Source organism: Calcarisporiella thermophila (assembly GCF_041956535.1).
Source record: "Calcarisporiella thermophila strain CBS 279.70 unplaced genomic scaffold VTP21scaffold_31, whole genome shotgun sequence".
Classification (NCBI taxonomy): domain Eukaryota; kingdom Fungi; phylum Calcarisporiellomycota; class Calcarisporiellomycetes; order Calcarisporiellales; family Calcarisporiellaceae; genus Calcarisporiella; species Calcarisporiella thermophila.
In genome coordinates, this window is record NW_027192221.1 from 259537 (window position 1) to 272247 (window position 12711).

The window sequence follows — 12711 nt, forward strand, 5'->3', positions numbered from 1 at the left end:
ATTACTACAGCCTTTTAGCTTATAATAGATCAAAGTATAATTCCAAGTATTTGAAAGCGGGGACTGTTGCAAGATATTCAATCTCTATTAACAGCTCTCCATATTTTAGGAAGCTATATTATAACAAGCTACTCGAACTAGTTGAAGTCTGTATCCCTTATAGGTTCAAGCTAGTTGTTTTTATTTGAGAAACTCAACATAAGTTTGATATAAATATCCGATCATTATCCAATATTGAATATAACATTCACCTATCAGCATTGATATTTATTATCCAAGGTTTGCTGATAATCATTTGTTGGAGTCGCGAGGAGATAACCGCAGTAGCCAATTAATCCTCATAGTCCCTCGACTCTTGTTGAAATCTGGGGTATCATCTAAGTAGCCCTTGTAATGTAATCCCAAGCTCCCACTACAGTAAAGTAGTGAAGACTGTTATTAGAGTACCAAATATCACCCTTGTTAAATAAAATGATAATATCTCAACTATTCTCTGAATGTACTGCTCAGATTCTAGCACATTATTAAAGTGTAAATGTTTATGGCTCTAACCAAACACAAATATGATTTCTAACTCTTAAGTCGATATAAGAGGTTGAGGCCTCCGTCTTTATTTTATTCTGTCAGAAATCGTGTCGTCCTATAAAATGTATATGTAAAAGATAATGAATCAATATTTTTATGACTTCGGAGAAGTGGAGCGTTAAATCTCCTCGATTTTTTCATATAAAGATTTCTGAACCTTTATAATTTAAAACACTCATGTGATTAACAGTCCAAAGCATATGTAGGAAATCTATTGGAAAAACCACTTTTAAATCTTGTGAGGATTTATTAGCTTCAAAAATACATTTGATGAGCTCGTATCTATATAGTCTCAAATATTTTATTTGATTATCCCGTCAGTTTTAATCGTACGAATATCAAACAAATGAAATTCAAGCTTAAAAATATCGGACAATTATTGATAATGATAAAATCATGTAATTCTCAGGCACATTATAATATTCAGGGGTGTGGAATCCTAGTAATTTTATACTTTTCCAGGTAAAATCAGGTTGACCGTGGAAATGACTGCTTCTTCCTATTATAAAGACTTTAGTTATAAAATCATCAATCTTGACTTATCTCCATTGTGTTGAAAAATAAAGCCAGAGTCCTCTTTACAAAACTCGTCTCTACCAAATTTTAGAAAAACTCCTAACGCTGTAATGTATTGAAAGATTTTATGAGAGCAGCAATTGCACCCATGAAAAAGTTTAAATTTTTGAAAATTATATAAGATTTAATAAAAGAAAAAACTATCATGCTATTGATCTTAGTTTAGTAGTCAACTATATAATTCTTAACCAACGTTAACTAAATAGGCATCTCATAACCGATCAATTCTAGAGTGATAAGAAAAATCATCTCGTTAATCTCTTCATCTTGCCACGAGATTTTTAACCATATAGAATATTTAATTTATATGTATGGCTCAATGCATCATTAGAACTAAACATTTTTTTATTGCCTATAATTCACCCATTTATTAACAATATAGAAATAATAATGCCCCTTAAGTATTTTATGACTCTGTAGAGTTGTATAGAAAAATAAGTGCAAATAATTAAATAAGGGTCTACAATCGGGGATAGAAAAAAGAAGCTTAATCCTAAAGTTTTTATAACAATTAGAGTCGATTAATTAGTATCCTTTATGTACTAAAGCTTTAGTTTAAAGTATATTCTTCCAGTTGTACCAAAAGAATATGAAACACTTTCCATTAAATTTTGCTTTTATAGATAAACTGTATTAGGGGTATATTGTATACATAAATTGGGGTAATAAATTTGTAAAGACCCTTGTGTAAAAGTATATACAGTATAAAATGCCCTCTGCGTGTGCATATAAAATTAATTTGTAGTATTGGTAAACAATATCATTTTTTGTTAAATTTTGTATTTTTTTAAAGATGTGCTTTCGAATATTTTTATTCACTATTATCTATTTTTGCTTTGTTCAAACAATAATAGCATATACAGAATGTTCTCTCAGCAGGGATCCTGAGGATGATTTCAATATGGAAAAGTGTTCGTTTGATGAACTAAAACAGTTTTGGTCTGAGCTGGAAGGAGGTCATATGCCTACATATGGATCCACATGCGAAAACGTCTGCAGAGTATGTCATATTGGAGAGTGTCCTGATGCAGACAAATTTCTTGTTAATATGATAAGGATTACAACCCCTTTCTGGAAGAAATCGACATATTACACCCACGAAGACGGTGGAGATGTCAAGGCTGGTATGGTTAAGGGCAATGTGTCTTATGTTAATTACCCACCTGATGGCAAAATGGCAATACGACTACGTTATCCCATTTTCAAATCTGCTTCTGTGTATTTAAGAGAGGTTTATCCTGGATTTTATTTCGGTTTGACATCTACGGAAGAAAATTTTGAGCCAGCAGGTTTCTTTACAAATGATTTCAACAGTAACGAATCTCAGCAAAAAGATAATGAAGTAGAATCAGACTGAGCTAGCAAAATTGTAAATCGTGTAAAATATTTTTTTATGCTCATGATTAGATAATATAATTGCCCGATTTAATATATTTCTTAATAAATTATCTGAATTACACTCAATATACTTTACGCTATTCAGTATATAGAATGGGCCTCCCTGAAGATATTGCAGACGTCATATATCTTATTGCATCTAGCGACTCGAGATGGGTATCTGGCCAGCTAATACCTATAAATGGCGCACTTGCTGTTTAAAGATATATTGCGTCTCGTTTTTATTTTATTGCATTTACGAACTATAAAGTGTGGATATACATCAACTACGAATTTGCTTAATTTTAATATTCTTCTTACTCCATGAAGATTTTAAGTTCACTATTTTGAAAATACCAAACAAATTAATATGAATTGGTGGGTGATCACTTAGATTTGGATACTAAATTCATTTCCTAAGGTCAACAAAGAAGCGGGATTTAGACGTTAGGAACAGGTGAAGGTTAGGTTTAATTATGGAAGAAAACAAAAATGAGCGACTGTACAGATAAGCTTTAATAGACACACACCAAGAGCTAGAACTTGGCCATTTGGATTACAAGAAGATCACCCCCGATAGAAAAATCAACTACAATAAAATATTTGGGCATTACATCAGCATTATTTAAATGCTATGCAAGGAATTGTGATAATCGATCAACTGATTATATACCTTCTATATATATGTTTAGAGTTGGTGAATTATCCAATTATTCATATTCTAGAAGAGAATTACATACTAAATCACTAAAACGTCATCATTAGATAATATTTTCTATTTTTTTTCTAATACAAAGAGAACAATGAATATGTATTAAATGAAATCTAAGCTTAAAACATGCATCATTATCGTGATTTAGATGGATTGTTGTATTTTAGCTTGGGCTGTCTGCAGATGATTTTCTCAACTGCAGTAATTCTGTCTCTTAAAACGGGATGTGAATCATAAATATGAGTAACGTTGCGACTCGATGATTTCAGTTCTGCAACCCTTTTTAAAGCTCTAACCATAATGCGAGGGTCTTGTTTGGATTTCAAAAGGTATTCAACTGCAAATCTATCGGCTTCGAATTCTAAATTTCGGCTCAAAGCTGCCGTAGCGATATTCGTGAAAGTCGGATCCAACAACTCAGGATGAAGTATATTGAACGCAGCACCGATGTCGTCTCGAATTCCGTGTGCTAATTCTCCATGACCCACTTCATGCGCGAGGATAGCTTCTGCAAGTTCTCCGTTACCAAGGTTTTCAACGAATGGACCGTTTATTATTATGATATGACCAGGATTCTGCGCATTATCCCCATTACCCTGAAGTCCCACCGTGGTGTAGTTGCGTAAACGTGTATGCTTTAGATTAGCAATTGTTCTATCTACTATGGGCTGGGAAATTTTCGTTTCTTCTGGAAACAGGGTGTGGTTTGAAGACATGATCAGGTTTGCCATATCATCTGAAGCTGCAATTTCCATCTCGACTGTGACGTCCTTGAGGAGATGCTTCTGAACCTTGTCATAAAGTTTGATCACTTGATCACTGAATTTGCTGATTTCGGGTCGATTTAGCCATAAGTCTTGGCTAGTCTGAAGGACGGGCAACGCCTTAGATCTCGTTTGGTTCAGTAACCGAATATCATCAGCCAAAATCGGTTCCAAACTCTTGACTTTTTCCGTAATTAATTCACTGAGTTTACGCAAGTTGGGTGGGAGCTCATCAATTTGAGCGAGGGCTACTCCTAAAAGAATCAGTACAAATTGAAAAAAGATTAAGACTTGCATGAAGAAGACTCTAGTGGAAAATCGATTGTTAACGATTCTAGTTACAATAGAATGTATCGTTATTTATGAATATTCCTATCCTTGGCCAAGAATTACTTCCTTTCAGAAATTGCTACCATAAAATATCAACCAAGAAATAGTGGCTGAGAGTGATGTATAGCGCACCAGTTGCTTGCTAAGCATTCATTAGTTTTGATGCACAATAGGTTGTGTGCATAGCACAATTATAGCATTATATCTGAATAAGCTTTATATGTTATTATACCTAAGCCGAATCCTAAATCAAATCTGATCCAATCTCAAAAGTATTACAGTAACAAATAAGTTTTCCCAATTCATTGGTCAAATCATTTGAAATTTTTGAACCAAGCCGTAAAAATAATAGCAGGATTAAATCTATTGGATATTCATATCCTTATTTTCATGAGGAGTCTGAATTAATCTTAAACAATACTTTGAACCAATGGGCAACCACTTTCTCAATATGTCCCTATTATTTGTAGGTATTGCTAATTTTTCCATAGGAAAGAGCGATATAGTTATAATGTGTGTTCGCACAAAGGGTCAAGTGCACCTAAGAGTGATTATATAATACTTTTATTATATTATATATATTAAGGTGAAAGTAGAAGATCTATTTCTAAAAAAATGACACGAGGCAGGAGGGGTGCTAAAAAATAATTATGAAATGCCAAAATGTATTTTTTTATTTATACATGTTTTTCACTAAAAACACTCTTACTGCCTGGGATATCGATGATGAAATAATTGGCCCAAAAGATTTAGCTAGGAGGTAAACCATCGATCCTTCTCTATAATTAGAGCGAGGAAATAAAAAATTGAATACAGATTTGAACTTAGCTAAGTTCAAATCTGTATTCAATTGTACACTATAGTGTACAAAGTCGCAAAAAAAGGTTATGAAGTAGCACAACATTCTAGAATTTAGAACCTTCTGTTTATGTCGAGAAAGCGAGACGGGCTAATTCCGCTCTAAAGATCATGTAAATATCGTATGATAGTGTGAGAAACTACACTTGCTAGATTTTCTACAGCTGCTTAACCTCAGCCCATCTAAGAAATAGTATACCCATCCCTCAGCGTATATCAAGGTCTTAAGTTTAAATTTGCTTTTACTATGAAATCCATTTGTACTATTGTGTTTTCTTCTATCTAATTTTTGTTGAGATAAAATTTCCATCTTCTCTCAATATGCTAAATTATTTAAGATGGTTAATTAAAGGTGGCTGTGCAATCGCAAAATATGCTTTATTCAGTGCTTTCAAAAATTCTTTCTAACTGCAATTTAAGCTCAATTGACAAATGTGACAATGATGTTACTTAGGATACTTTGTACATATTATAATTATACAAAAAGTATATTAAATTTAGATAGGTTTAAATGCAACAAGAAGCTTATTTTTCAACTAAATTTATCGAAATAAAAGGTAGTTTACGATAAATAATTTGGATATTGCCATATTGTATATTTGTGGATATATCGTTGACAGAGGAAATCCTTAAGATCGACGAATTATAAGCAAAAACTTTATGAGTTCGTATACACAATATATATTATAGTGCAAAATGACCCAATATAAGGTTGATATATTTATCCTTATGTAATCTCTGGTAGAATGAGTCACCCAATATTCTATTAAACAATATATTAAGTTAATTTCCTTGCATCGCTCAAAGAATACAAACTATCTCTGATCCCAAAATAAAATTTGCATCTCACCTAACCCAATTAATGTTGAGCTTAATCCGCAATTCCTTTTTATACCAAATTAGTAGCCTAGATCTCCCAGCCACGATAATGGCGATTCCACTGATAATAGTATAAATACACCTTAATGCCGGAAAATCCTCGTATTATCAACAATAGAGTCTCTTCTCTAAAGAGTTTGACTGATTTAACGTGGCCATGAAGCATTCGCAAATAATTGCAGTCATAATTGGAGTATTCGCCCTTTGTATAGGATCAGCCTTTGCAGGTGTGGTGCAAGGGTATACCAACAGCCGTTGCCAAGGTAAACCTGCGATCGACTCGCCCGGACCATGTAAAACAAGATGCTGGAATATTCCAGCAAAACCAACTATCCACAGTTATAAGCTACCTAACAATCCAGGCATTACATTCTACAAAAAGGCTAATTGCAAAGGAGGCGTTTTCCACGAAGATGATGGTTTCGGAGGCTGTGTTAGGGATGTTAATGCAGTGGCTGCAAGTATAGCTTTTGCTTGCTGAATCACTGATCGGCTACAGAATTAATCCATGCAACCGATATGTTAATTGTAATAGCTTAAAATTATTGCAATACTCCGAATTAGTTGTATACATACAATAAATAGTATTTGATGATATAGATCAAAGGAATAGAGACAAGGAATGTAGATATAATTGCTACTTAGAGTAACTAAATTTGAAATTCTTAAATATTTATCATCTGGAGTTATACAACGATAAAGCGGAAACCAATTTCGGTTAATATAAGCAATTAACGATTTATATGGGGAGAAGAGATATGGCCTAAGGTATTTTATTGATTATTTATCCATGATGGGTTTTACACTACTATTAGTGTCGTGACTTAGCAATGTTTTTACTGATAAAAGTGTCGTTTTTGCACATTTTTGTATCTCTCTTGAATTCCCAAAGCATGATTTAGGTAGTGTGATTGAAACTAAATATATTTGCCTGGTATTGAACCACGAAGGGATAGCTACAGCCAACTTGGGATGCGCTTATTATTTGTGTAGCTAGAAGTCAAATTCTAGTAGGCTTATATATACATACCTTCTTTATTGTACATATGTACTATGTGTAGATTATTTGTGGAGCGAATGCTTAAATACCTATCCATCTAATCATTTATAATATGCCTCCAAAGCTCTTAGTGCATAGACGTATATATTAATGCTTTTTTTTATTTCGTATATCGTTTGAAATTTTTATTTAAAATTAGCTTGCGTGATTATTCGACTATAACATAGGTTAACCAGATGAAATACCTTGTTATTTCAAGGTGAGAATAATTTTCGGTGAATATTGGTTCATTCAATTTATTATCTCGCAAAATCAATGGATTTTACTTCAGATATACACTAATTGAGCAAGTGATAAGCGACCCGGAATCGTACAGAACAACTCGATAACATCGTGTAATAAAAAAAAATAACTGAAAATAGGAGGCACTGTCAAGGGCTTGTCACCGTCATGTGTCCAGCCTGTAGTTCTAGTTGGAGTAAGGAAAAATCGCGTTTAGTGGTGACTAAAATAACACTTTTGTCGCTATAATAGATGTTCTCTTTATGCCGCGTAGAGATCACTTAATATTACATCTCATTGCCACAGTGCTAAATAAAGGCTTCAATAGCCCCACCAACTATTAATGATAATGAAAAAGAGACTGCCATCTTTACTCATCCGTTTATCAAAGAATATATACTAGACTTCATAGACATACCCTGTCTTAATTCAACTTCTCACCAATAGACTCCACCAGCCGCACGACTACTATTATAATGGTTTACATAAGTAAATCATTTGTTTCGAACAGAGCTTAAAATACCAACTTCTACGCTCAAAATCCCCTTCTAATAATTTGAGGAACCTAGGTAGGCCTCTCTAAATTTCAATTTCCTCTCAGATCCTTCACCTACAGATATTAAGTTACGGTATAGACGTGACTTATGTTAATAGATGTAATTGTTACCAAGGGTAGAGAAAGATTTAACTCCGAATGATTTATTACAAGTACTAAATAAAAGATGACGTAACTAAAGGTCTCTAAGAATAAGATCTGAAGCTAAGGCGTGTAAGTAATTTACGTTAGTTTCAGATCTGTAATTGTTGAACCTATTAGTTTCAGATAACTCTTATACCTAGTGGATACTTTATGACATCATTATTATTTGAGCTTACAACAAATCGAACATTTGCATTCTGGAATAAAACAAGCGGGGTTCATCATGCTCTCCTATCTCAATCAACCCTAGTTACATAGCACAACGGGGTCATTCGCCAACGAAATATCCCATTGTCAAACTGTAGTTTGAAAATTTCTTGGTCCCGTAGCACCCTATGATGTTCTTTCGAAGAATAAATTGCTATCATAGTCCTTTTGCAAACCTGTTTATTGTCACTTATACTTTCTCGAATGCTTTTTATCATAGAACGGATAGTGATTTATCATACTCTGTATCATGATGAATATCTACATGAAAGGACATTTCCGATGATTATTTAAATGCCCCCTATTAAGACGACATCTATTAAGCGATATCTGCTTAATAGATGTCGTCAGCAAACAAGAGAGAAACAAGGTTGGTTCCTACATTTCCACCTCCTCTGAGATAGAAAGCCCGCTTATTGGTCATTTCAAAGTTATGGATAATTTATTTGTACGAGGTGGGTTTTTTGAGGATCCTTTACGAGCTTATTTCAAGAGATCAAGATTGAGTTTTAATTGTGTCCACCATATAAATAAGAGTGAATAAAATAGGCTGATTATAATTAAAATCATAAAAGTACCTTAAACCAAGGTCAATAAACTGAAAAATGGATATTATATTTTAACAGTGTTTCAAAATATTGCATGCTTCTAAAATACATAATGGAGAATTAAATTTAAATCAGCCTAATATTTTCTACACGCAGTGATTCCTTTTAGCAAAGCGTTTCTATGATTAATTCTGATATCCTATAGTCGTTTCCTTCATAAAATGAGTATTTGAATCATCAAGTATAAATAACAAGTAGACCCATTACAAAATTTGCGCTTACTTTTTATTCTTTCTTTCGTGTTAATCACGCAGTTAAGTAATTCAACGGTTTTATATAGCACTCTACATTCTGATTACCATATAAAACTCTAATCCAAACAAAGATATATCATATGCCATATACTGTATCTATAAAATTATGCTGCTCTCACAATATATATAAAGTATATTCTAAATGACAGGATTCAAACTTTGGCTTTGGGGCTAAATAATTCATGGTTACAAGAGAAGCATGCTTTACGTGATCACATGGCTTGCTGAATAAATGCCGTTGGGTTCGTACATCGAAAGGCACCAATCGGTGAATAGGTAGGTATTCTGCTGTAAAGTGATTAAACCGATAAATACTTTTACCATTGCACTACTTTATTGGTACCAACCAAGATAGGACTTGTTAAACAAACGTGGTTCTACATTTGATGAGGTAAGAGGGTTGAGATCGTGACCCCATCTGTTTTTCGGCCTTTAGCGGATAAATATAGTCTAGCCTTCTGCTGGGTCCAATTGTCATAAGAAGAAACTAAATTGAATTATATGATGCTCCCAGGAAAAGTGACGATTTTAATCACCATAGAAGCTTTACTATACTTTATTTAACCCAAGTAAGTAACCCATCCAAAAGCACCTCTCATTTCCGCTTTGGGTGCCGATATTGTTAGATTACGAATTGTGAAATATAAATTCGGAATCCAATGCATTATTTTTTTTTTGGATATAAATATACATTGGTCCCAGCAAGTTTACGTTCTTTGTAAAAAAAAAAAGGATCAAAATATTCAACAATGATTTTGAACGCTATTCTTCCTTTTTGCGCTATTATTTCACTACTACTGTCTGTTACGGAAGCCCAAAGCTCAATGGCAATGATGCCATCGAGGGTAGGAGATAGAATAGATCAAGGCAGAATGGGGCGTGTAGTGAATGGACCAGAACTCTCCGATTGTGATAAAAATGAAAATTTGGATGCCGTAAAAGATGCAAGTGGAATCGTAAGCGGGCAATTCATTAAGAATTCCGCAGAGGACGTCTTGAAAACAAGTTCAGCCAAAAGAGCTGCTAAGGTGAGCATAGTAGATATATTTTCATCTTCGCATTATTTCCTTAGATTTAGTCTGATATGAACAATATTCTTCACTTTATCCTTAGAAAAATATTAAAGATAATTCCAATAGAAGTAAAAATAGAACAGTTAGCCAGTCAAAAGATTCTCGTGGTTCCCGCCCAGAAACATTAAATAGTGTTGATGGAAGTAAATGTAATGCCGGTACACGACGTTTTGTATTCAAAGAGCCGAGTGGTCGCGCCTGTACAGTTAGCATTGTTGGGGGGAGAGGAGAAGATTTTCAGGGCAAAAATAGTATCAGGACAATAGGTGAATTTACGGTCCAAAATCGACTTCGCCCTCTTCCCGACGAAAACGAGTGTGCCTTTCAAGCTTCGGAGAACCAGATTGAAAGCCTGAAGAAAACAATAGAGGAGAACCTTTTGGCTTCTGAGTTATCCTGTAATGGTACCAACGCTAGCAATGATGCAAACACCAATATCTCCGTCAATGGTACTTCCTCTACTAAAGTTCAGGATGAGCGCATAGTCTTTCCAGATGATCCTCGTGTCGATAACAATGACGACGGTCCAACTCCGTCTACTCAATCCGATAGAAATTCTACCACGTCGAGTGGCCAAGACGATCGCATTGTATTTTCAGACGATACTGATGTCGGAAAGAATGATACGGATCCTCAGGTGTCTGAAGCTAATTCACATTCGGTATCCATCAAAGTCTTTGTGCACCGGAATTCACTTGCTGGTCAGAGTGAAGATAAAATCAGAGGTGTCATTCTTTCAGAGTTTGATAAACTGGTTAATCAAGCATTTAGCCGTGAAGCCACTCTCGGCTTAAAAAGACTCTCTTTCAATCCAGAAGTGGAATTCCTCTCCGAATCTCAGTTCCCTGCTCAAGGAAAGAACTTGAACCAAGTTCTCTCTTCCTTTCCGGAATTCCTCAATAAAAACCCTGGGAGAGTGGGTCGAGGAGAAATGACCATCATTGTTTCTAAGGGCAGCAATGGAGATGTAAGTGGGTTAAGTCCGGTTGGCGGTCGACTACGAAAATGTGCTGGAAATCAGTTTGGAGGTGTCGTGGCTGTTAATCCTAATCCCTGGGTTGGAAACAATGGGTTTGGCCACATTACAAGACATGAGCTAGGGCATTATTTCGGAGGTAAGTACTGTAGTTAGAAACAGCTTGAAAGTATGTTTCAAAATCAAGTATTAATGTATGACTTGCTCTTCTCTCCCAAAAGCCCCACATGATGCAGAAGATGCTGCCAAAAGCTGCCCCCAAACTGGCGACATTATGGGCGGTAACTCATTGACCAAGAACACTTGGTCATCTTGCAGTTCAAAGCTCATTCAACAGCATATTGGAAAGCTCGAATCACAGAATTGCTTTAGCAGATGAGTTTCTTTTAGGAGCAATAAAAGCTTCATATAATATTAGGTTGAATGTTGTGTAATATTTGATATTGAGTAACAACTAAAGTAATTCTATTTTATCTCTTTGCGAATAAAGATATATTTTTGTGATCAAGAGGTAGACGATATTGAAATACATGGCTAAGGCCGATATCCTTGAGAGAGATGAAAGTGTGGAATCTACCAAGGAGATCTAGTTGATTTTACAAATGCATGTGTAGAGAGATATTAGCCGGTCCTCCAAGGAAAATCTTATAGAAACCTTTGCGAAGACATCAAGCTACACTGTAGATATTGAAAGGAAGGTATAAGAAATGTCGCGAGATATCTCCTGGCCCAAGATTCATAAATTAAGTTTCCGAGTGCTGAATAAAATAACAATTTAAAAAAACGTAGAAAATACATTTGCTATTTATTAAATCACCCTTGTGATTCCAACTTTCTAAGCTTCTGTTGAATGAGCATTGCACTGGGCTCATCGCTCCACATATCCTTCAATATAAACTCTCGGGCCCAATCATTAAGCCACGACTTGTATTGGAGGGATGTGACGGTAGAGTTTCGGAGATGATTAAACCCTATTTATGTTGGATGCCCCACTTGGGCGATCGCCAATCAATGCCCGCTCGAGAACACCCCTGAAAGCACATTGGCCCAATTCTTGCTCTTAGGCAGTTCCGTAGGCCTTACCCTTTGCATGTGCGAATAAGACTATGGCTGGGCCACCATGATTTCGGGTTCATAGAGAAAAAATGTCCGATTCATTTTTAATTCCAGAAAATTGGCAACGTATCTTAGAAAATTTTTTTTCAAAAATTCTTTGCAGGAGGGTGGCTTATTACTCTTCATGATTCCATAGTGTACGTCACCATGAATTTTCCTCTTATTAGATAATAGTGATATATTAAGGAGTCAAAAGGAGGACGAAATTAATTTATTTCGAGGATAAATTTCAATGCTAGTGGATAATTGAAAGTTGAATTGCTTTGTTATCAATGAGTCCTGTTGCATGCTGTTGCTTACCGATCTGTATAAAGTAAGTGAAAGTAAAGTAAGAATAGTGTAGGCAACAATGAGGCGCCAGTTTAGACTCTATCGACAGCTTCACCGGAGACTATCTCCAGGGTAATGGATCTG

At 34.9% G+C, this 12711-nt stretch overlaps 4 protein-coding genes across 4 annotated transcripts; 3 read left to right on the forward strand and 1 right to left on the reverse strand.

Annotated features, from left to right (window-relative positions):
• Window positions 1-2062: 2062 nt before the first annotated feature.
• On the forward strand, window positions 2063-2518 carry VTP21DRAFT_7656 (uncharacterized protein; the record flags this gene model as incomplete). The annotated part of the gene is made up of 1 exon (XM_069398421.1): window positions 2063-2518. One exon carries the CDS (start codon window positions 2063-2065, stop codon window positions 2516-2518), a length of 456 nt encoding a protein of 151 aa, XP_069246449.1.
• An 866-nt stretch (window positions 2519-3384) lies between these two features.
• On the reverse strand, window positions 3385-4311 carry VTP21DRAFT_7657 (uncharacterized protein; the record flags this gene model as incomplete). The annotated part of the gene is made up of 1 exon (XM_069398422.1): window positions 3385-4311. One exon carries the CDS (start codon window positions 4309-4311, stop codon window positions 3385-3387), a length of 927 nt encoding a protein of 308 aa, XP_069246450.1.
• A 1927-nt stretch (window positions 4312-6238) lies between these two features.
• On the forward strand, window positions 6239-6562 carry VTP21DRAFT_7658 (uncharacterized protein; the record flags this gene model as incomplete). Its single annotated transcript, XM_069398423.1, has 1 exon — window positions 6239-6562. One exon carries the CDS (start codon window positions 6239-6241, stop codon window positions 6560-6562), a length of 324 nt encoding a protein of 107 aa, XP_069246451.1.
• A 3394-nt stretch (window positions 6563-9956) lies between these two features.
• Window positions 9957-11560, forward strand: VTP21DRAFT_7659 (uncharacterized protein; the record flags this gene model as incomplete). The annotated part of the gene is made up of 3 exons (XM_069398424.1): window positions 9957-10160; window positions 10246-11320; window positions 11403-11560. The coding sequence occupies 3 exons, from the start codon at window positions 9957-9959 to the stop codon at window positions 11558-11560; spliced, it is 1437 nt and encodes a 478-aa protein (XP_069246452.1).
• Window positions 11561-12711: the final 1151 nt, after the last annotated feature.